Genomic DNA, 16970 nt, shown 5'->3' on the forward strand with positions numbered 1-16970 from the left:
CAATTTTTTTGATTGATTTCACATTTAGAAAATCACTAATCAGTTTCAGAACAGACACAACATAGCAATAACAATACAATCCAATCACAATATCACAGCAACCCACTACCCAATAATCTCAACAAACAACATCCTAAATATAATGCATTACTGTAACAGAGTAATAGATTCTGCACAAATTGAAATTTTCATTCTTGTAAACATTATATATAATGATCTTTTTTGGTTTCTTGGACCTGCTCTATAATGATTATATTATATGTGACAAATTTTTTTTTTTTATTGTAAGCCCAACACATGTAAAAACCTGAACACGCCCAATATAGCACACAGAATCAGACAAAAATGAACATTTTTTGCACTATGAAATCAACAATGAGTAACATTAATGATATAAACATATAAACAATGTCATTGATGCTAACATAATACTTACAATTGTTTCAAGTCAGTTTCAAATTAACAACAATCAAATACTACTCAAAATTAAACAATATTAGAAAACTTCTTCAGCCAAATCCTCATAAAGAAGTTGTTATCTTCAAAATCTTCTTCCCTAAGAACCAAACATGTGAGATCCTTCAACAATGGATTTTCCTCTGTGCAATAATGTGTCAATGAATGGCCACACAAGTTTATTTTCCAGTGAGGTCCTTCAACAACTAATATTTTTTTGTGTGAAATAGTCCTCACTAACTAACTGCAGAAGCATGAAAAGTACAAGTAAGACAGCTTGCAAGTAGAGCTAAATAAACAGAGTACAAAAACCCTAAAAAATAAAGCTTAATCTTCATTTGACTAAGAAGTAAGAACACATCAGCATGTTAATTCAGAGAAGCTGTAGTTATAAAACTCAACAATTTTGGGTTCAATATGCCTCACATATACACACATCATACACGGAAAGATCAATCACAAAATGAAAATCATTTAATAATGCTTCAAATGGGTGTTGATCCGGTCTGTATACGAATGGTGTTGCTGAATGAAATGATGAATGTAGAAGCAACAATTAATCATACTTCAAGTAATAACAGCAAGGTTTAGAAGTTAGAACCAAGAATTAATCATACTTCAATAATTATTATTACAACAAATTAGATTTATACCTAGGGTTAGTGGAAGACAGGGAAGAATGCAGAGCTGGCGGCGACAGGGACAGTGACTGGGGTGGAAGGGTAAAACAGAGCTGGCACCGGCAGGAAGACAGTCGCGACGGCAAGGAGTGGTGGCGGTGGCTGCGATTTCCACGGATGACTTCGCGATGGAAAGGGCTGTGCGAATCTCCAAGCTGGCTCCAGGAACTTGCGACGGCTGCAGTGGCTGGACGGAGGTTGCGCCGGAAGCTCAAGGTGGAGACTCGAGGCGTGGGAACTGAGTGCGAGAGGTGAGTGGAGGGCTGGAGGGTGGAGGCTCGACAGTGGGGGCTGGGTGAAGACTGAAAACTGAAGGCTAGGGTTCATTTTTGGATTTGTGGGCAAAACGCAGCGTTTTTGGCAAAATATTAAAAATCGGCTAGGTCACAGTTCGGTTTGATCGACTGGTTCTCATTCGATTCAGTGGTTCAACTACGGTTTTTAAATTTAGCAATTTTGCCTTTTGTTCGAACCGTATTGTTAACGGTTCCCGATTCGACAGTTCAAACCGATTTTCAGAACATTGGTTTAGATAGAAAATAGGGAGGTTCCAACACGGAAAAAAAGAAATAGGAGGGAATTATGAAGTTTTCCCGTTTGTTTTTGAAAGAAAATGTCAAGGAAAATATACAACAGTGTCAAAAAGTGAAAGGGCCACCAACAAATTTTCTCCCCAACTTAAGCGAGAAAACGGAAGAAAAAAATTCGTTCCACTCCATAATTCTATAACTTAACTCATTTTTTCTTCCATTTTTTCTTCCAAACAAACAACATAAGCTAAGTTTGGCAAAGTTTTTTCAAGAGGTGTTCCTCATCTTATGTTTAGTAAATTAAAAAGTTCAAGTGCTTGTGTTTGTGACTTTTAAAAGTTAGGGATGTTTTTGAAAGTACCTAAGCGGGAGCTTTTCAAAGCTGGTTTGTACTTATCAAATTTTAGAGTAATTACTTAAATTAGTCACTAAAAATTTTAAAATCGGACATTATGTACAAATCAATTCCCAACATTTCTCTCTGTTAGACATAACAGTTCTCCGTCAAAAAATAAAATTAAATAAAATTATTATTATTATTATTAATTATACAATAATACTGTACTATATTTTTTGTATTTTTTGGACAAAAATAATGATAAATTTATTCATTAGATTCTTATATATATATTGTCACTCAACAATAATAATAATAATAATAATAATAATAATAATAATAATATTAGAGATTATTCTATAGAAAATTCAAGGTTAAAACCATTTGATATTTTTGTATTTAATATAATTAAAAGATGTGCTATGTAAAAAAATATGTTTATATTAAAAAATATGTATTAAAAGAAAATATTTCAATTTGGATTTATATTAAATACATATTTTTTAATACAAACATATTTTTTAAAATAGTACATTTTTTGATTATATTAAATACAAAAATATCAAATAGTTTTAACTTTGAATTTCTTGTAAAATAATCTCTAATAATTTTATTTATTATTATTATTATTGAGTGACTATATATATATATATATAAAAGAATTTAATGAATAAATTTATCATTATTTTTTTTAAAAATACAAAAAATATAGTACAATATTATTTAATAATAATTATTTTATTTTATTTTATTTTTGAACGAAAGACTATTATGTCTAATAGAGAGAAACGTTAGGAATTGATTTGTACATTAGTTTTTTTGGGGGCTAAAATGTCCGTTTTTAAAATATTTGGGGATTGATCAGGGTAATTACTCTGTCGAAAAATGAACTGGGGACTGATTTGTCTGCCGGAGTAAAACCTTGGGGATTGATCTGTATATTAATTTTTCTTGGGGACTAAAATGTCCGATTCTAAAATCTTTGGGGACTGATTTGTGTAATTACTCCAAATTTTATTTATTTTTTCGCACATATTTCCTACTGTTATATTGCCATTGAAATCCTCGTATATTTTTAACTTTTCATCCTAACCTTCACAAATTCTAACACAGTTTTCATATATTTTTTATTTTTCAACCTAATCTTCACAAATTTCAACACAAATACATCTCTATCACGTATTAGATAATGAACTTTTATCAATTTATATTATTTTTTGTAAGTTGTTTTTGTATTTTTTCTGTAGATCTATTATGTTTGTTTGTTGTTTTTTATCTGTTCTTTGAAATGTGAAGAGCTTGACTTGGTTTATGAAAACTAATAATAAAATTTTCCTTGCATAAACATTAGTCAAAATTATAATAACATGTATATACATATGTAAATATAGATATATAATCATAAAAGTTGTTTATTTGAGATATGTGTCCCATTTTTTGTAATCTGTAAGAGTGAGCCAATATATATAGGTGGGTAATGGTCTAATAAACTTATCCAGTACTAACATTGGATTACATACAAATTTTATTATTGACTAATGATAACTCTATTTATATTAGTACAATCAAATAAATATTTAAACTATTAGTCTCTAAAATTTGAGTTAGGTAATTTAGTATTTTTAATGATGATGTTTAGGATAAAATAATTTTTTACGATGTTTATATAAAATTTTAAAGTTAAAAAATAAAAATTTATTTATTATATTTATGTTTATTATGAATTTTTTATTTTAAAATATTATATAAAATTTTTAAAAATTTAAAAAAATAAATTATTTTTCATTATAAACATGTTTATTATAATTTTTTTAAATTTTAAAAAATGTTTTACCAAACACAATTATAATATTTATGCTTATTAAAAATCATTTTTAATTTAATTTTACTAAACACAAATGCTACAATTTTTAAAAAATTATTTTTCATAAACTACTTTCAAAAAATAAAAATTTTATCAAACTAAATCATAAATTAATTATCTTTCAATATCTTTTTATCTTATTTTTCTTCTATCCAAAGTCCAAACACACCAATAGAAGTTAAATTTCACCTCAATTTCCTTCGTTTTTATTTCTTTTCACTCAATTTCACTTCAACACCAGCCTCCACCCCTCCACTCAGTCACTACTCGTCATCGCCTCTGGTCGTTCCGTCTAGTTCGCGGCCTTTGTTCACGCTTCGGCCTTTATTCGCCCCTACTCGCCACTTCTGTGGCACTTTACACACACAAATAATCAAAGTCCCTTGACGGCTGGCACCAATCATGGACGAAGACGGGAAACCTCATTCTCCTCCTCAACCTCAATCTCTTCCCAACGACAACGAACATTCTAGAAGAAACCGCATCATTGCTAACCTCAAAGACTCTCTCTTGTCTCAGCTCGCTGAATCCAACCCCTCCCTCTCCCTCGAAACACGCCATGTTTCCTCTCTCATTCAGCAGCGTCTCAAGAAGATGTTTCCTTCTTTCCACACCCCCACGCACCCTCCTTATGCACTGGTAGCTCCTTTCCCCTACTTTTCTCCAAATTTTCAATATTTTTTATTTTTCTTATTGAGTGTCTTATTTTCTTTGGAATTTAAATGATCATAATGCACATGCTGTTCTTCTTTCGATTTTAATTTTTCGCCCCCTTTTGTGCCTTTTTTTTTTTTAGATGATACATAGGGCAATATCGGAGCTAAATGAGAATAAAGGGTCCACTGAAGAAGAAATTTCTAATTTCATTGTAAAGAAGTATGAGGATTTGCCATGGGCACATAAGAAGATTTTGGGTATTCAATTAGAGAAGCTTTGCCAGGATGAGGAGATTGAGTGTAATGAGGGTGGCAGATATGTTCTACAGGTTGATGGTGATGGAATACATGGTGATCGGAAGGGGAGACAGGAATGTAAGAGTAAGAGGAAGAAGAGAGGAAAGAAGAGAAGTCAGCATAGCATGGATGGAGGTGGAGAGCGAAAGCGGAAAAGAGTAAAAATCTGTGAAGAGGTTGAGAAGAGTGATAAGCCTAAAGAGGGAAGAGATGAGGCACAACATCAGGTTTATGATTTAGGTGATGTTAGGACTAATGAGCCAATTAGTGTGGTGAAATGGACAGAAGAGAAGGGGGAAGAAGCACTTGACCAGTCAGCTGAAAGGGTTGGAGAGCAGAATAAATCACAAGGGGCTGGAGTTGTAGAACAATATGTTGAAGCAGAGCCTCTAGCACAGGAGTCACAGGATCAGGTATTATGGTGTTTCTATCATTTTTGGCATGTGCTGTTGGTACTTGATAGTTATCATTCATGTGGTGGGGCTGTTAGTTGTTAGTGCCCTTTTATTGGAGCTCGTTTACTCGTTATATCCAAGAATTTGCTTGATTAGAGAGTTTTAGGAAAGCTTTTTATAAGATAAGTGTCCTATCTTTCCCTGCTACAATATTGGGATTTGCGATGCTTTCATTCAATCTAGAAAAGTCAAATTATTTAATAATGTGTACTTGGAGTTAATTTGATGACATTTGAAGCTTTCCTATACAGGACAGTATTGGAGAACAATTGGCATTTTCTTTCGTATATATTTGTGCCTTTCTTTCTGTTTTCAATAAAGGGAAGCTTAGTGCTATAAACTTTCCACTCTGCCCAGAGTTCTTGGAAGGGTTGGATCCACTATGTAGAGGCTAATTTAACCCTACTCTGGGTCATTTGGTGACAACCCTTGTCCTTTCCTTATCAATATTAGAAAGAAGGGTAAACTACCAAAAATGTCAACATAACAAAAAAACTAATTTATCATATGCCTAGCTTTCATGTTATCATTACCTTTCCTTTAATAGGTCAATATAAAAGATTTAATTTCCACACATTTAAAAGTCCTCTTAAACATGTTTGTTCATTGATTCCTTATTTCTTTTTAAACTTTCATGACAGGAATTTGTTTTATTCTATTTTTTTTGCCTTATTGACCATCAGCCTTTGTTCCTTAAATTATTCAGAGAAATATAATCTTATGCTTATTTTTTGTTCCATGTAACTATGAGCATGATGATGTGCTTTTAAAATTTGTTGCCGGGCATGATGATATTCTTTTAAAAATTTGTTGCCAACAGTACTCCATAGTGCACCCAGAAACAATTTGTTCATCCCTCCCAACTGTGCTGAATGTTATTGATTACCAGAAGCCACTTGATCTTCCGAGCTCAGAATGTGTACTGTCAGAAGGACAATTGAAACAACAAATGTCTTCTTTGGATGTTCCTGAACAAAAGCAAGATGGGAACTCAATATCTGGTGATCCTGAGAAGCATTCTCCAAAGCGCCAATGCAGAGGGAGGCACCTGAAATCTATGCCAGTTGCAGACGATCAAGAGGAGTCATTTTTACCGTTACGTGACCTTATTCTTGATGCACAAAAGCCCAAGGTAAATATTATCAAGAAGCAGTGGCAGTCATCTCCTCAAGTTCAAGTTGCAGGTCAAGGAAGGCACAAGGAACCAACAATGTTTAAAAACAAAGCTATGTTAGCTCCTGAGAATGTTCATAATGATCAGCCGCTGCATGGGAATCAAGCATATGAGAATCCAGTGTCTGGAAATGCTGAGCATCGTCCAGCTAAGCGTCCCAGAGGAAGGCCCCGTAAGTCAGAGACTGATGCAAACAACCCAAGGGAGTATAGTCGTGGCAGAGGCAGAGGCAGAGGCAGTGGCAGAGGCACTGGTAGTGGTCTAGGTCTAGGTCTAGGTCTAGGTCTAGGTCTAGGTCGAGGTAGAGGTAGAGGTAGAGGTTGTGGTCGGGGAAGGCCTCGTAAAATAGATCAAGATGCAAACCATTCTGAGCAGCAACTGCAAACAGATGATCAAGATAAGCAGCTACAGAAAGATGATCAAGATCAGCAGAATTCTAGGGGTAGGGGTAGGGGTAGGGGTAGGGGTAGGGGTAGAGGTAGAGGTAGAGGTAGAGGCATCAGCGGAGGTAGAGGTGATGGTACATGTCGAGGTAGAGGCAAGGGGAGTGGTAGGGGGAGAGGGAGGCCTCGGAAAATAAAGCTAGACACAAACACAAACCAATGTGAGGAGCAGTTACAATCACAAGATCATGCTGAAGGTCTGGTTAACTTAGATAATCCAATTGAGGACGATAATCAAAGTTTGCAGCAGAAGCAACAAGAGCAAGATCAAGGTTTGGTTTCAGAATCAAAACCTGAATCAGAAGAGGCCTCTAAACCTGATATGGGATACAAACCAGAGCCACCGATTGAGACTCAATTACACGCATCTCAACCTCAGGATAATAGGGTCTCTTAAACCCGATCCAAGGCAGCCCTAGCTGCTCCTCTATGCTTAGCAACCTTATGAGGTTGGAACCATGGACTTTCTCTGACAAGTCACTTTTCGACCCAACTTAGGCGCATGGAACAGAGTCTTTGCCCTCCTTTTTCTCGACAAACCAGATCCTGATTGATTTTGCATGTGAGTGGAAGATTGGAATATGAAGTTAACTTAAAAGCAATTTTCTTGTGGGATCTGGAGTTTGTCATTCTTGTGGATGCATTACATATTTCAATCAGAGTTTATGTAGTATCACAGTTTATTTCAATAATTTTGTTCCTTGTTTTTTTTTGTGTGGTAACTTATTCGCATGGTGGATTGTTGATTGTTATAGATATTAGATAACTAAACAAAAGTCAATTGTTCAAATTATTATCCTTGGTGCGATTGATGTGCGTTTTCATGATCATGATATAATTCGAAAAGCAACAGATGGTATGTTTGCAGAATATTTATTCTTCTAGTATTTCATTTTGGGATAAAGCTACTAACACCTATTTAGGGGTGATAATTGATAGGATAGGATAAGATTTAAATTCCATTTTATTCTTATTTGTGGATTTAAACTCTCAATTTGAATCTAATTTGCATCTTAAATCTCTTAACTTGACTATATTTAATTAAATTTATAAAAAGTAAATTGTTTTATTCAAACATAATATTTAGTCTTTTATATTTTATAATATTAAATATTATTATGTATTATTAGCAAATTAAATTGGTAGTTCAATGACACTGAGCAGAAAGAGTTGGCCAGATTCTGGCCTTACACGCTGTTGACCGGTTGCCAACTCGTTCCGATCGAGTTCGAGCGGATGCGGAATGAATACCTGTTGGTGTGGGTGGTGCTGGGAACCCTAACCTTATGTGAAACATTCTCCCTTAGGCCTTAACAGATGAAATTGGAGGTGCAGCCTGTGGGGTGGAGATTCTTTTTCTTTTTCTTTGGCAAAATGATGATTTTTATATTTTACTTCAATTTCTCTCTTTTCTACGTTAATACAGGTTACTTTTAAACTTAAAAAATATTAATGTGTTAAGGTTAATTTAACTTTTATATTGTTACATGTTTATTGCACGTTGCTAATTGATGATTTGTTTTGAGAAAGAATCTCTCAGGCTGAACACCACCAACAGATAAAGCAGGTTGAAGGACATAAAATAAAGATCATTTTTATTTTCTTTTGCATAATTGCATCTGATTCTGACACGTAAGTAGATAATCTAGGAGCAGATGCAGATCCATCTCTGAAAAAGTCAAACAAATAGCCTCACACTGCTCTTTCTGCACAGTTGGAGAGTGAAGAGCACAAAGCAAATGGAGTCAACTACCCCCTTCTTCTCCATCATCACGATCCTTATCTTCTACTCCTTAGTCTCACTCTCAGCTTCTTCAAATCCAAACAATCCATTCCCAAAAGAAGCTCTTCCTACTAAATCTGGTTACCTCCCAGTCAGTACATCATCTTCCTCTGCTATCTTCTATGCTTTCTATGAAGCTCATAACTCAACTTTACCTCTCTCCCAAACCCCTCTTCTCATTTGGCTCCAAGGTGGCCCCGGATGCTCCTCCATGATTGGCAACTTCTATGAGCTTGGACCATGGACTCTCACTGATGAATCACCCCTTACACTTCACCCAAACCCTGGTGCTTGGAACAGGATCTTTGGCCTCCTCTTTCTTGATAACCCCATTGGTTCTGGATTCAGTGTGGCAGCAACAACACAAGAAATCCCAACTGATCAAAATGGTGTTGCAAAGCATCTCTTTGCTGCTATAACAAGGTTTGTTGAGCTTGATCCTGTTTTCAAGAACCGTCCTATTTATATTACTGGTGAAAGTTATGCTGGAAAGTATGTTCCTGCTATTGGATACTATATATTGAAGGAGAATTCACGGCTGCGCGGTTCTAAGAGAGTGAATTTGGCTGGTTTGGCTATTGGAGATGGGTTGACTGACCCTGTTACACAAGTGGTTACTCATGCTGTTAATGCTTATTATATTGGTTTGATCAATGAGAGGCAGAGGAATGAGTTGGAGAAGGATCAATTGGAAGCAGTTAGGTTAGCGCAGATTGGGAATTGGAGCGCTGCAACTGATGCAAGGAATGTGGTTTTGCGAAAGTTGAGGAATGTAACAGGGTTGGCTACTTTGTTTGATTACACAAGGAAAAAGCCCTATGGCGATGATGTAGTTGATAAATTCTTGAACAATGTCGAAGCTAAGAAGGCCTTAGGGGTGAAGAATGAGTCACTTGTGTTTGAAGGATGCAGCGATGTGGTTGGCGCCGTGTTACATGCTGATGTGATGAAGAGTGTGAAGTACATGGTAGAGGAATTGGTGAGGAACACTAGGGTGTTGTTATATCAAGGTCAGCATGATATTCAGGATGGAGTGGTTCAGGTCGAGGCGTGGGTGAAGACGATGAAGTGGGAAGGGATTGAGGATTTTTTGAATGCAGAGAGGAAGATATGGAAGGTGAACGGAGAGCTTGCTGGCTATGTCCAACAATGGAAGTCACTCACTAATGTTGTGGTGTTAGGGGCAGGGCATCTTTTACCTTCTGATCAACCTGTGACATCTCAAGCAATGATTGAAGATTGGGTCCTTGAAAAAGGTTTGTTTCAAAGTTTGCAGCATCATGAAAATGTGTCAAGAAATACATTGTGATTGAAGTATTGAACCATAAGTGTTGTAATTTTGTTAGCAGGAACTGAATAACTCTTGGTTTTGGGATAACTTCCACTTCTTTATGTACCAATAAAAAAGTTAACTTTGTGATTTAAGTTACCTATTAGAAGTGAGTTTCTTGTTGACTTAGTTGTTATTTATGCTTCTATATTAGTCATTTTGCTGAAACAAATCACATTTTCATCCTTAACAACATCTGTAGAAACTGCATGAATATAATTATAAATGTGTGCAACTTATTGTAGCAAAGTTACTGCTCCATATTCTTTGATCGAATTTGGATTGTAACCATTTATGTAGTAGCGCTATATATATTCAATTTGGTTTCATACAAACTTCCCAAGTATTGAGTTGGGTTCACTACTTCCTGCAACATCTCTCAGAGATCTTTAGAGACTCTATTGCACATTTTGTTCAGTGCCAAATTGAGAATATCAAAATTATTCTGCTTGATTGAACTTGTATAAAAGAAACAACAAACTAGTTAATTTACATTATTTAATTCTTCAAGGTGTGTTTGGTACGGCTATTTTATTTAAATAATTATGTAAAATACATTAATTCTTGAAATGCGCACGGATGAAAAAGATGACTGAAATAGGCAGGGCCATTTCTGCTGAGGCGCCCGTGAAATGGAATCGACCTCCATGTCAGGTGAGGTGCCTGCAAAATGGAAGCCAGTATGTCAGGCCTTGGACTGTGAATATGAAATGGAGCCGGCATGTTGAAAGAAGTGACTGACGCATGCGAATTGAAGCAACTCACTGGAGGCAACCGCGAAATGGAGCATCCGCGTGTCGGCACCAGCGAAATGGCCCAACCCGTTGAAAGCGCCCGCGAATTGGTAGTCTCTGTACGAACATGCTTTGGTTGTTGCTGGTGGCTAAGCTTAGAGGTTTCAGGAGTGAAACAATATAAAAGGGGAGGAGGGGACCAAAACACAGCAAGGGAGAAATTTAGCCACTGGTGGTAGTGTGAGTGAAACCGTTGGAGAGAGATTGTGAGTTAAAAAAAAAATAGGGTAATTTACGTTAACAAATTAATTAAAAATTTAAAATTATACATATGTCTTAATTAAAAATTGGTTAAATGCATGTTTTAAATAGATATATAAATCGAATAAAGTAATCAATTTGGGTTGGTCGAGTGGTTAGCTCGCTCGTACGCTTAAGTAAGTGTTGGGAGTTCGAATTTCGTTTTGTGCATGCAACAACCCATTAGTCAGCAGCAGACCTTTAAATGGAGCTCCAATCCGCAACGGATTAGTCCTTGACCTGTTGGGTTGGGGAATTCTGTGGGCAACATAAAAAAAAATAAATCGAATAAAGTAAAACAAATAATTTTTTTATATACGAACAAAAATAATACTAAAATAAAAAACATACAAATAAAAATAATACATATAATTTTTTTAAAATAAATATACAAAAATTTTTTTTACTATGTCCACCCTGTATATATAAATATTTAGAATAAATGTGTAACTAATTTTTATTCTGGACATTTACGTAATTTTAGCTCCCAATTAAGTTATTAACATAAATTACTCAAAAATTATTATTGTAATTAAAAAATAGTGGAATTAATGCTGAAAAATATCTTAATCAGTTGGACCAATTTTACATTTCTGCATATTTATTTGAAAATTTTAGTATTTGGATGTATTAAAAATTGAAATTATTATTAATTTAAAATACTTTTTTTTATAAAAAAGTTGATCATTATCATTTTAATAGTTATGAAAAAAATATTTGTTATTGTTTTAATAATTATAAATGTTTATGTTATTATTATTCGTATTTATTGGTATTAACTTTTTTTTGTTTTTTTGTTTTTTAAAAGTTGACTATTATTATTCTTTTGAATTTTCAGTCATAATAAAATACTTAAGAAAAAGTATAGAGAACCAATGTAATTGGGGTACAATGTGTACAATAGTAATTAACACAAAAATGAACAGTATTTTTAAAATGAGAATAAATGTGGATAATTTTTATTTTTAACTCATATTGAGTCAAATAAACAGTTCATTGTATACATTATATAAATACCCCATTAACTCCCTAGCGAAATTTAATACCTAAATATGAGTTCTTCAGATGGCTCGATTACACGCATAGTGCAGCATCTCTAATTTTTGCATGAGACTTACCAGCCATTTCGCGAACGCCACAGTAGAAATGGGCTGACATGCTGACTTCCATTTCGCGGACACTTCACCTGACATGGGATGGAGGTCGATTCCATTTTGCGGGAGCCTCAGCGGAAATAGTTCGCCTATTTTTGCCCTCTTCTTCATCCATGTGCATTTTAGAAATTAATATATTTTATATAATTATTTAAATAAAAGAGTCTCTTTGATTACTAAATTAGCAAGGTTTTGAAAATCGAACAAAAGATCGGACCACTTTAATTATTAGTTTATAAGTTTAATCGGTCTAACTGTAGTTCAATCGAAATAATCGTTTTATAATAAAATAATAAATAAAGTATAAATAAGCACACTAAAACATAATTATATTCTAACATAAACCTTAAAATATTATTCAAATTAAAAGTAATACATCACTCAAAGTGTTATAATGTCATCTAAGAACAAACTAAATAAATATTCAAATATCAAATATCCAAATATCAAAGACAAATATTAAAATTTGTTATTAATCATCAAAATCAAAAGACAAGAGCCATAGTCAAGAACCTTCAACTACTTTGACGGATCACACACTCCCAAATCGTAATTCCTTCATTACTCTTAAACATCTCTTTTAACTTTGTTAGGAGCAATTCTTTAACAATTAAATAATCAAAACATAATACAAAGAATGTAAAAAATTAAGTTACACACAGCATAAAATTATACAAAAACAACATGAAAAATAGCAATATAGCAAACAAACATCATTATAAAAAAAAATAACAACAATCAAGAACAATAAGAACAAACACATCAGTAAACAAACATCAACAATCAAAACCATAAAAAACAAATAGCAACAATCAGCAACAATAATAAGTACAACACTGAACAATTAAATAAAAAAATACATCTGAACAACAAGAACAATTCCATAATGATTGTAAAATAAAATAATCTAAATTACTCATAATAGAGAAACCTAAAAAAATCATTACTCATAACAAGAACAAATCAATAATATTCAATAATGCTCATTATTCATCATCGATAATAAAAATCAGTCTGCAATTAAATCATTAATCATGAGCGAACAAACTAAATTATATTGGTTTAAAAAACCTAAAAAAACTCAAAACAGAGATAAGCAAGAAATTACTTATATAAAAAAAATGAACAAAACAGAGATTCAGGGTTTCAAATGAAGGAGAGAGAACTCAGATGAAGGCTGAACAGCAGCGGAAGCTCAGCCAAAATAGAGGCCGAAGCGTGACGATAATAGCGAGCTGGAGCAGAAACGAGGGCTTGAGGAAAGCTTGAACAAGCGACAAAAAAGGAGCACCGCGGTAGAAGTACGGCGATACAAAGGTGGTGGAAGCTCAGAACAGATGTGAAAGAGGTTGCGACGGAGGCAGGAGGTTGCGACGGAGTTCAGGACCGTAGCTTCGAAGTTTGAACGGTGGCTACGCGATGGAGGGGAAAGAAGTTGCGACGGCGGCTGGATGGAGAAGGACAAGAAGAGTGGCTGAGGCTGAGTGATGAGGGTGAAGACTAAAAAATGGCTTTGGCTGCTGCACGTTAAGGACTTAGGGTTCGTGGATTTCAATCTGAGCCTAAACACAAACCAAACGTGTCCAGATCAATTTTCAGAAAACCAGCCGGATCCTAGTTCGGTTCGACTGACCAATTTTCAACCGGTTCAATGGTCCAAAAACGATTTCTAATTTTTTATTTTGATATCTAACCGATTTGTTTTTTGTCCTGTTTCACGGTTTGACGATTTAACTGTTCGGTTCGAACTGATTTTCAGAATCTTGCTAATTAGCATTAAAATGACTAATTTTTTGTATCATGGAATCTTAGAAAACCTACGACGGTAGAAAAATAGAGTTTCTGTTTTAACACAAGTGTAATTTTTTTTTTTGAAATGTAACACAAGTGTAATTAGAACTTGCTTTATGCATTGGAAGAATAATACTTTTTTGTTGTGACAAATACGAACCCGCAATCTCTATGTGAGTATAGAAAGATTATGCCATTTGAGCTATAACCAAGGTTGCGAAAACCGGACCGATCAATAAACCGGTGAGGTCACTGGTTCAATGGTTCACTGGTTCGACCGGAGTTCAATCGGGGTTGAACCGGTTTAATAAAATATTAAATAAAATTATTAAAAAACCTAAAAATAATTTTAAATATATAAATTCAATAATTTCTAACTTAATAAAATTTAAAATTTCACATAATAAATTATCCATAACTTAATATTAGAGGTTCACAAACAACTTCAAATATCAAAGTTTATTATTAGAGGTTCACAAACAACTTCATAATTTTCTGCCTTATTTTTTTTGTTTTCCTCCGAAAGCCTTTTGAATTGAAGTTCAACATCTTCAGTTACTTTGTTACAAACTTTAATTTGTCCAGGAATTTTTGCAAGATGATATTTCATTCTATATATCCCCCTCCATTGTAAGTATTCAAGCAGAAAATACATGTATATTGAGCCTTGTTATTTTTGTCATACTTCACTATAAAATATTGCCAAGCTGGATCAGATTTACCTCTGGATGAACCAGTTTGAGAATCTTGAACAACATTATCTTGTGGCTGTGGGTTACTTTGTGATTGTTCCATCTGTAACAATCAGAAAATCAAAGACCAGAAAATAACTTCAGAAAATCATGTAATCTAGATAAACATGAAGCAGCAACTAAAATCATGAAGTAGCAACCAAAATCATGTAATCCAGCATGAACAAATAAATAATTCAGCAACCAAAATCATGAAGCAGCAACTCATTTCATCATGAACAAATCATGAACAGATACCAAATCATGAACAGCAACTCAAACAGAATTTTTCTGATGACCTCATCATGAATCCAGATAACAAATCATGAACAGATACCAAATCATGAATCCAGATAACAAAACATGAACACAGATAACAAATCATGAACATAAAAATTATAAAATCAAGCACAGATAACAAATCATGAACAAATCGCAAGCTAATAAATCATAAAATCAAGCACAGAAAATCAGAAGGCAGCGAGGTGGAAGGAGGAGGCGACGATTAAACAGGAGGTGAGGTGGAAGGCGCAAACGAATAAGAACAGAGTATTACCGGCGGCGAGTAATGGCGACGAAGGAGGAGGCGAGCTTGGCGACAACGATGGAGGAGGCGAGCTCGGCGACGACGATGGAGGAGGCAAGCTCGATGACGATGAACGAGGAGGGGAGCTCGGCGACGACGAAGAGGGGCTGTGGGACGGCGAAGAGGGGCTGTGGGATGTGGGATGCGGTGGCGATGGCGGTGGGATGCAGTGGCGATGGTGGTGGCTATGCGACAGCGAAGAGGGGCTGCTCGATTGTGGCCCGTGAGTGCTTTCTCTTCTGCCCGTGGTGGCTATGCTGTGCTTTCTCTTGTGAGAGTGTGAGACTGAGATTAGGATTAGGGTTCGTTGCGTTTAGCTTCTCTTTTTTTTTTTTTTTTACCTTCAAAACGACGCCGTTTAGTAGTTTAATATCCAAACCAAAAACCGCTAAAAAATCGAACGGTTCTCCCAGTTCGACCGATTTTCTTACCGGTTTTTACCAGACGATTTCTGACCTTACCCGGACTGACTAGGTGACCGATTTTTCAATTTTTCTAGTTGAACCAGCCGGTTCGATTTGGTTTTCAAAACCATGGCTATAATTCGTTATAATAATAAAGTTTAATTTATTATTACTCTATAAATACTACTTACACTCAGCCTCAATTTACACAAGCTCTTTTAAATTCTCTAATATTTTTTCAAAACAAAAGCTACTCATATTTTGGTTGCCATTTGGTCCAAATTCGAAATCAATTCAACCTTTTTGTGTCAGTTACCTAAAATTTTTCTTAAAATTCGAAATACCCAACCGACTCAACTTTCAAATTTTAAAAATCCAAATCAAAATTTTTTAATACCAAATACGTTTCAAAATTCGAACACACAAAACTTTTGTAATTTTAATTTTCAATTTTTTGTTATATAATTAATTATTTATTTTCCATGCAACCACAATCAAAATTCACAAACACTTTATTATTCATTTCTAATTATATTTAACTCTATGATAAAAAATATAGTCCCAACATCCCTACTTAACCATGTTAAATACATATGTCAATTTTATAATAGACGTGGTCAATTGTAATATTTAACTTTTTTTTATATAAAATAATATTGCTTATTAATTAAGACTCGAATTATATATTGTTGTTATTAATTATGAAATTAAATTTTTTTCTTATATATGACTAATATTTCATTATAATTTATTTTCAAATCTGTAAATTTTAATAATAGTATTGCAAAAATAATTGTCATTTTTGTTCAAACTAAATTTTGAATAACATATTATAACACATTATAAAAAGAATTAGCAACTAAATTAACATATCTTTATTTCAATTAATTAAATATGGTAAGACTATAATAAAATTGGTCTATAATACAAAGAACCACAATAAAAATTAAAGTTGGTCCTTTTTATTAGAGAAGAAAGAAAAATCTTTAGTTTCTATTCTCTTTTATGATGCAAAAGCTCATATAAAGTTTTTTTTTTAATTTTATGATGGTTATAAATGGAAATTTAAGAAAGTTCCTCATTTGGTGTGCTCTTAGATATAAGAGATTAATAATTTTTCTTCCAAAACTAATTCATATAGAGTTAATAGTCAAAATCATCCCTGAAAGATACCTCGATCTCCATATGAGTCCCCGAATGATAAAGTTAATCAAAATCATCCTCGAAAGATGACGGACAAGACCACATTAGTCCTTCCGTCATCT

General features: G+C 34.1%; 2 protein-coding genes and 2 long non-coding RNA genes across 5 annotated transcripts; 2 read left to right on the plus strand and 2 right to left on the minus strand.

Annotated features, from left to right (window-relative positions):
• Positions 1-389: 389 nt before the first annotated feature.
• Positions 390-1646, minus strand: LOC112741644 (uncharacterized). Its single transcript, XR_003171548.2, has 2 exons — positions 1110-1646; positions 390-700 (listed from the first exon to the last, which is right to left on the minus strand). It is a non-coding gene; the product is annotated as an uncharacterized lncRNA (long non-coding RNA).
• A 2423-nt stretch (positions 1647-4069) lies between these two features.
• On the plus strand, positions 4070-7762 carry LOC112741645 (uncharacterized). The gene is made up of 3 exons (XM_025790694.3): positions 4070-4506; positions 4664-5233; positions 6096-7762. Exons 1-3 carry the CDS (start codon positions 4270-4272, stop codon positions 7287-7289), a joined length of 2001 nt encoding a protein of 666 aa, XP_025646479.1. The 5' UTR covers positions 4070-4269; the 3' UTR covers positions 7290-7762.
• LOC112741648 (serine carboxypeptidase-like 50) lies at positions 7762-10130 on the plus strand. Its single transcript, XM_025790696.3, has one exon. It carries the CDS (start codon positions 8632-8634, stop codon positions 9982-9984), a length of 1353 nt encoding a protein of 450 aa, XP_025646481.1. The 5' UTR covers positions 7762-8631; the 3' UTR covers positions 9985-10130.
• Positions 10131-10244: 114 nt separating this feature from the next.
• Positions 10245-10982, minus strand: LOC140178267 (uncharacterized). 2 transcript variants are annotated; one of them, XR_011870736.1, is made up of 2 exons: positions 10771-10982; positions 10245-10668 (listed from the first exon to the last, which is right to left on the minus strand). It is a non-coding gene; the product is annotated as an uncharacterized lncRNA (long non-coding RNA). The 2 variants fall into 2 exon arrangements; XR_011870737.1 differs by having other exon boundaries at positions 10748-10943.
• Positions 10983-16970: the final 5988 nt, after the last annotated feature.

The sequence above is a fragment of the Arachis hypogaea genome, chromosome 14 (assembly GCF_003086295.3).
Source record: "Arachis hypogaea cultivar Tifrunner chromosome 14, arahy.Tifrunner.gnm2.J5K5, whole genome shotgun sequence".
In the NCBI taxonomy this organism is placed as follows: Eukaryota; Viridiplantae; Streptophyta; class Magnoliopsida; order Fabales; family Fabaceae; genus Arachis; species Arachis hypogaea.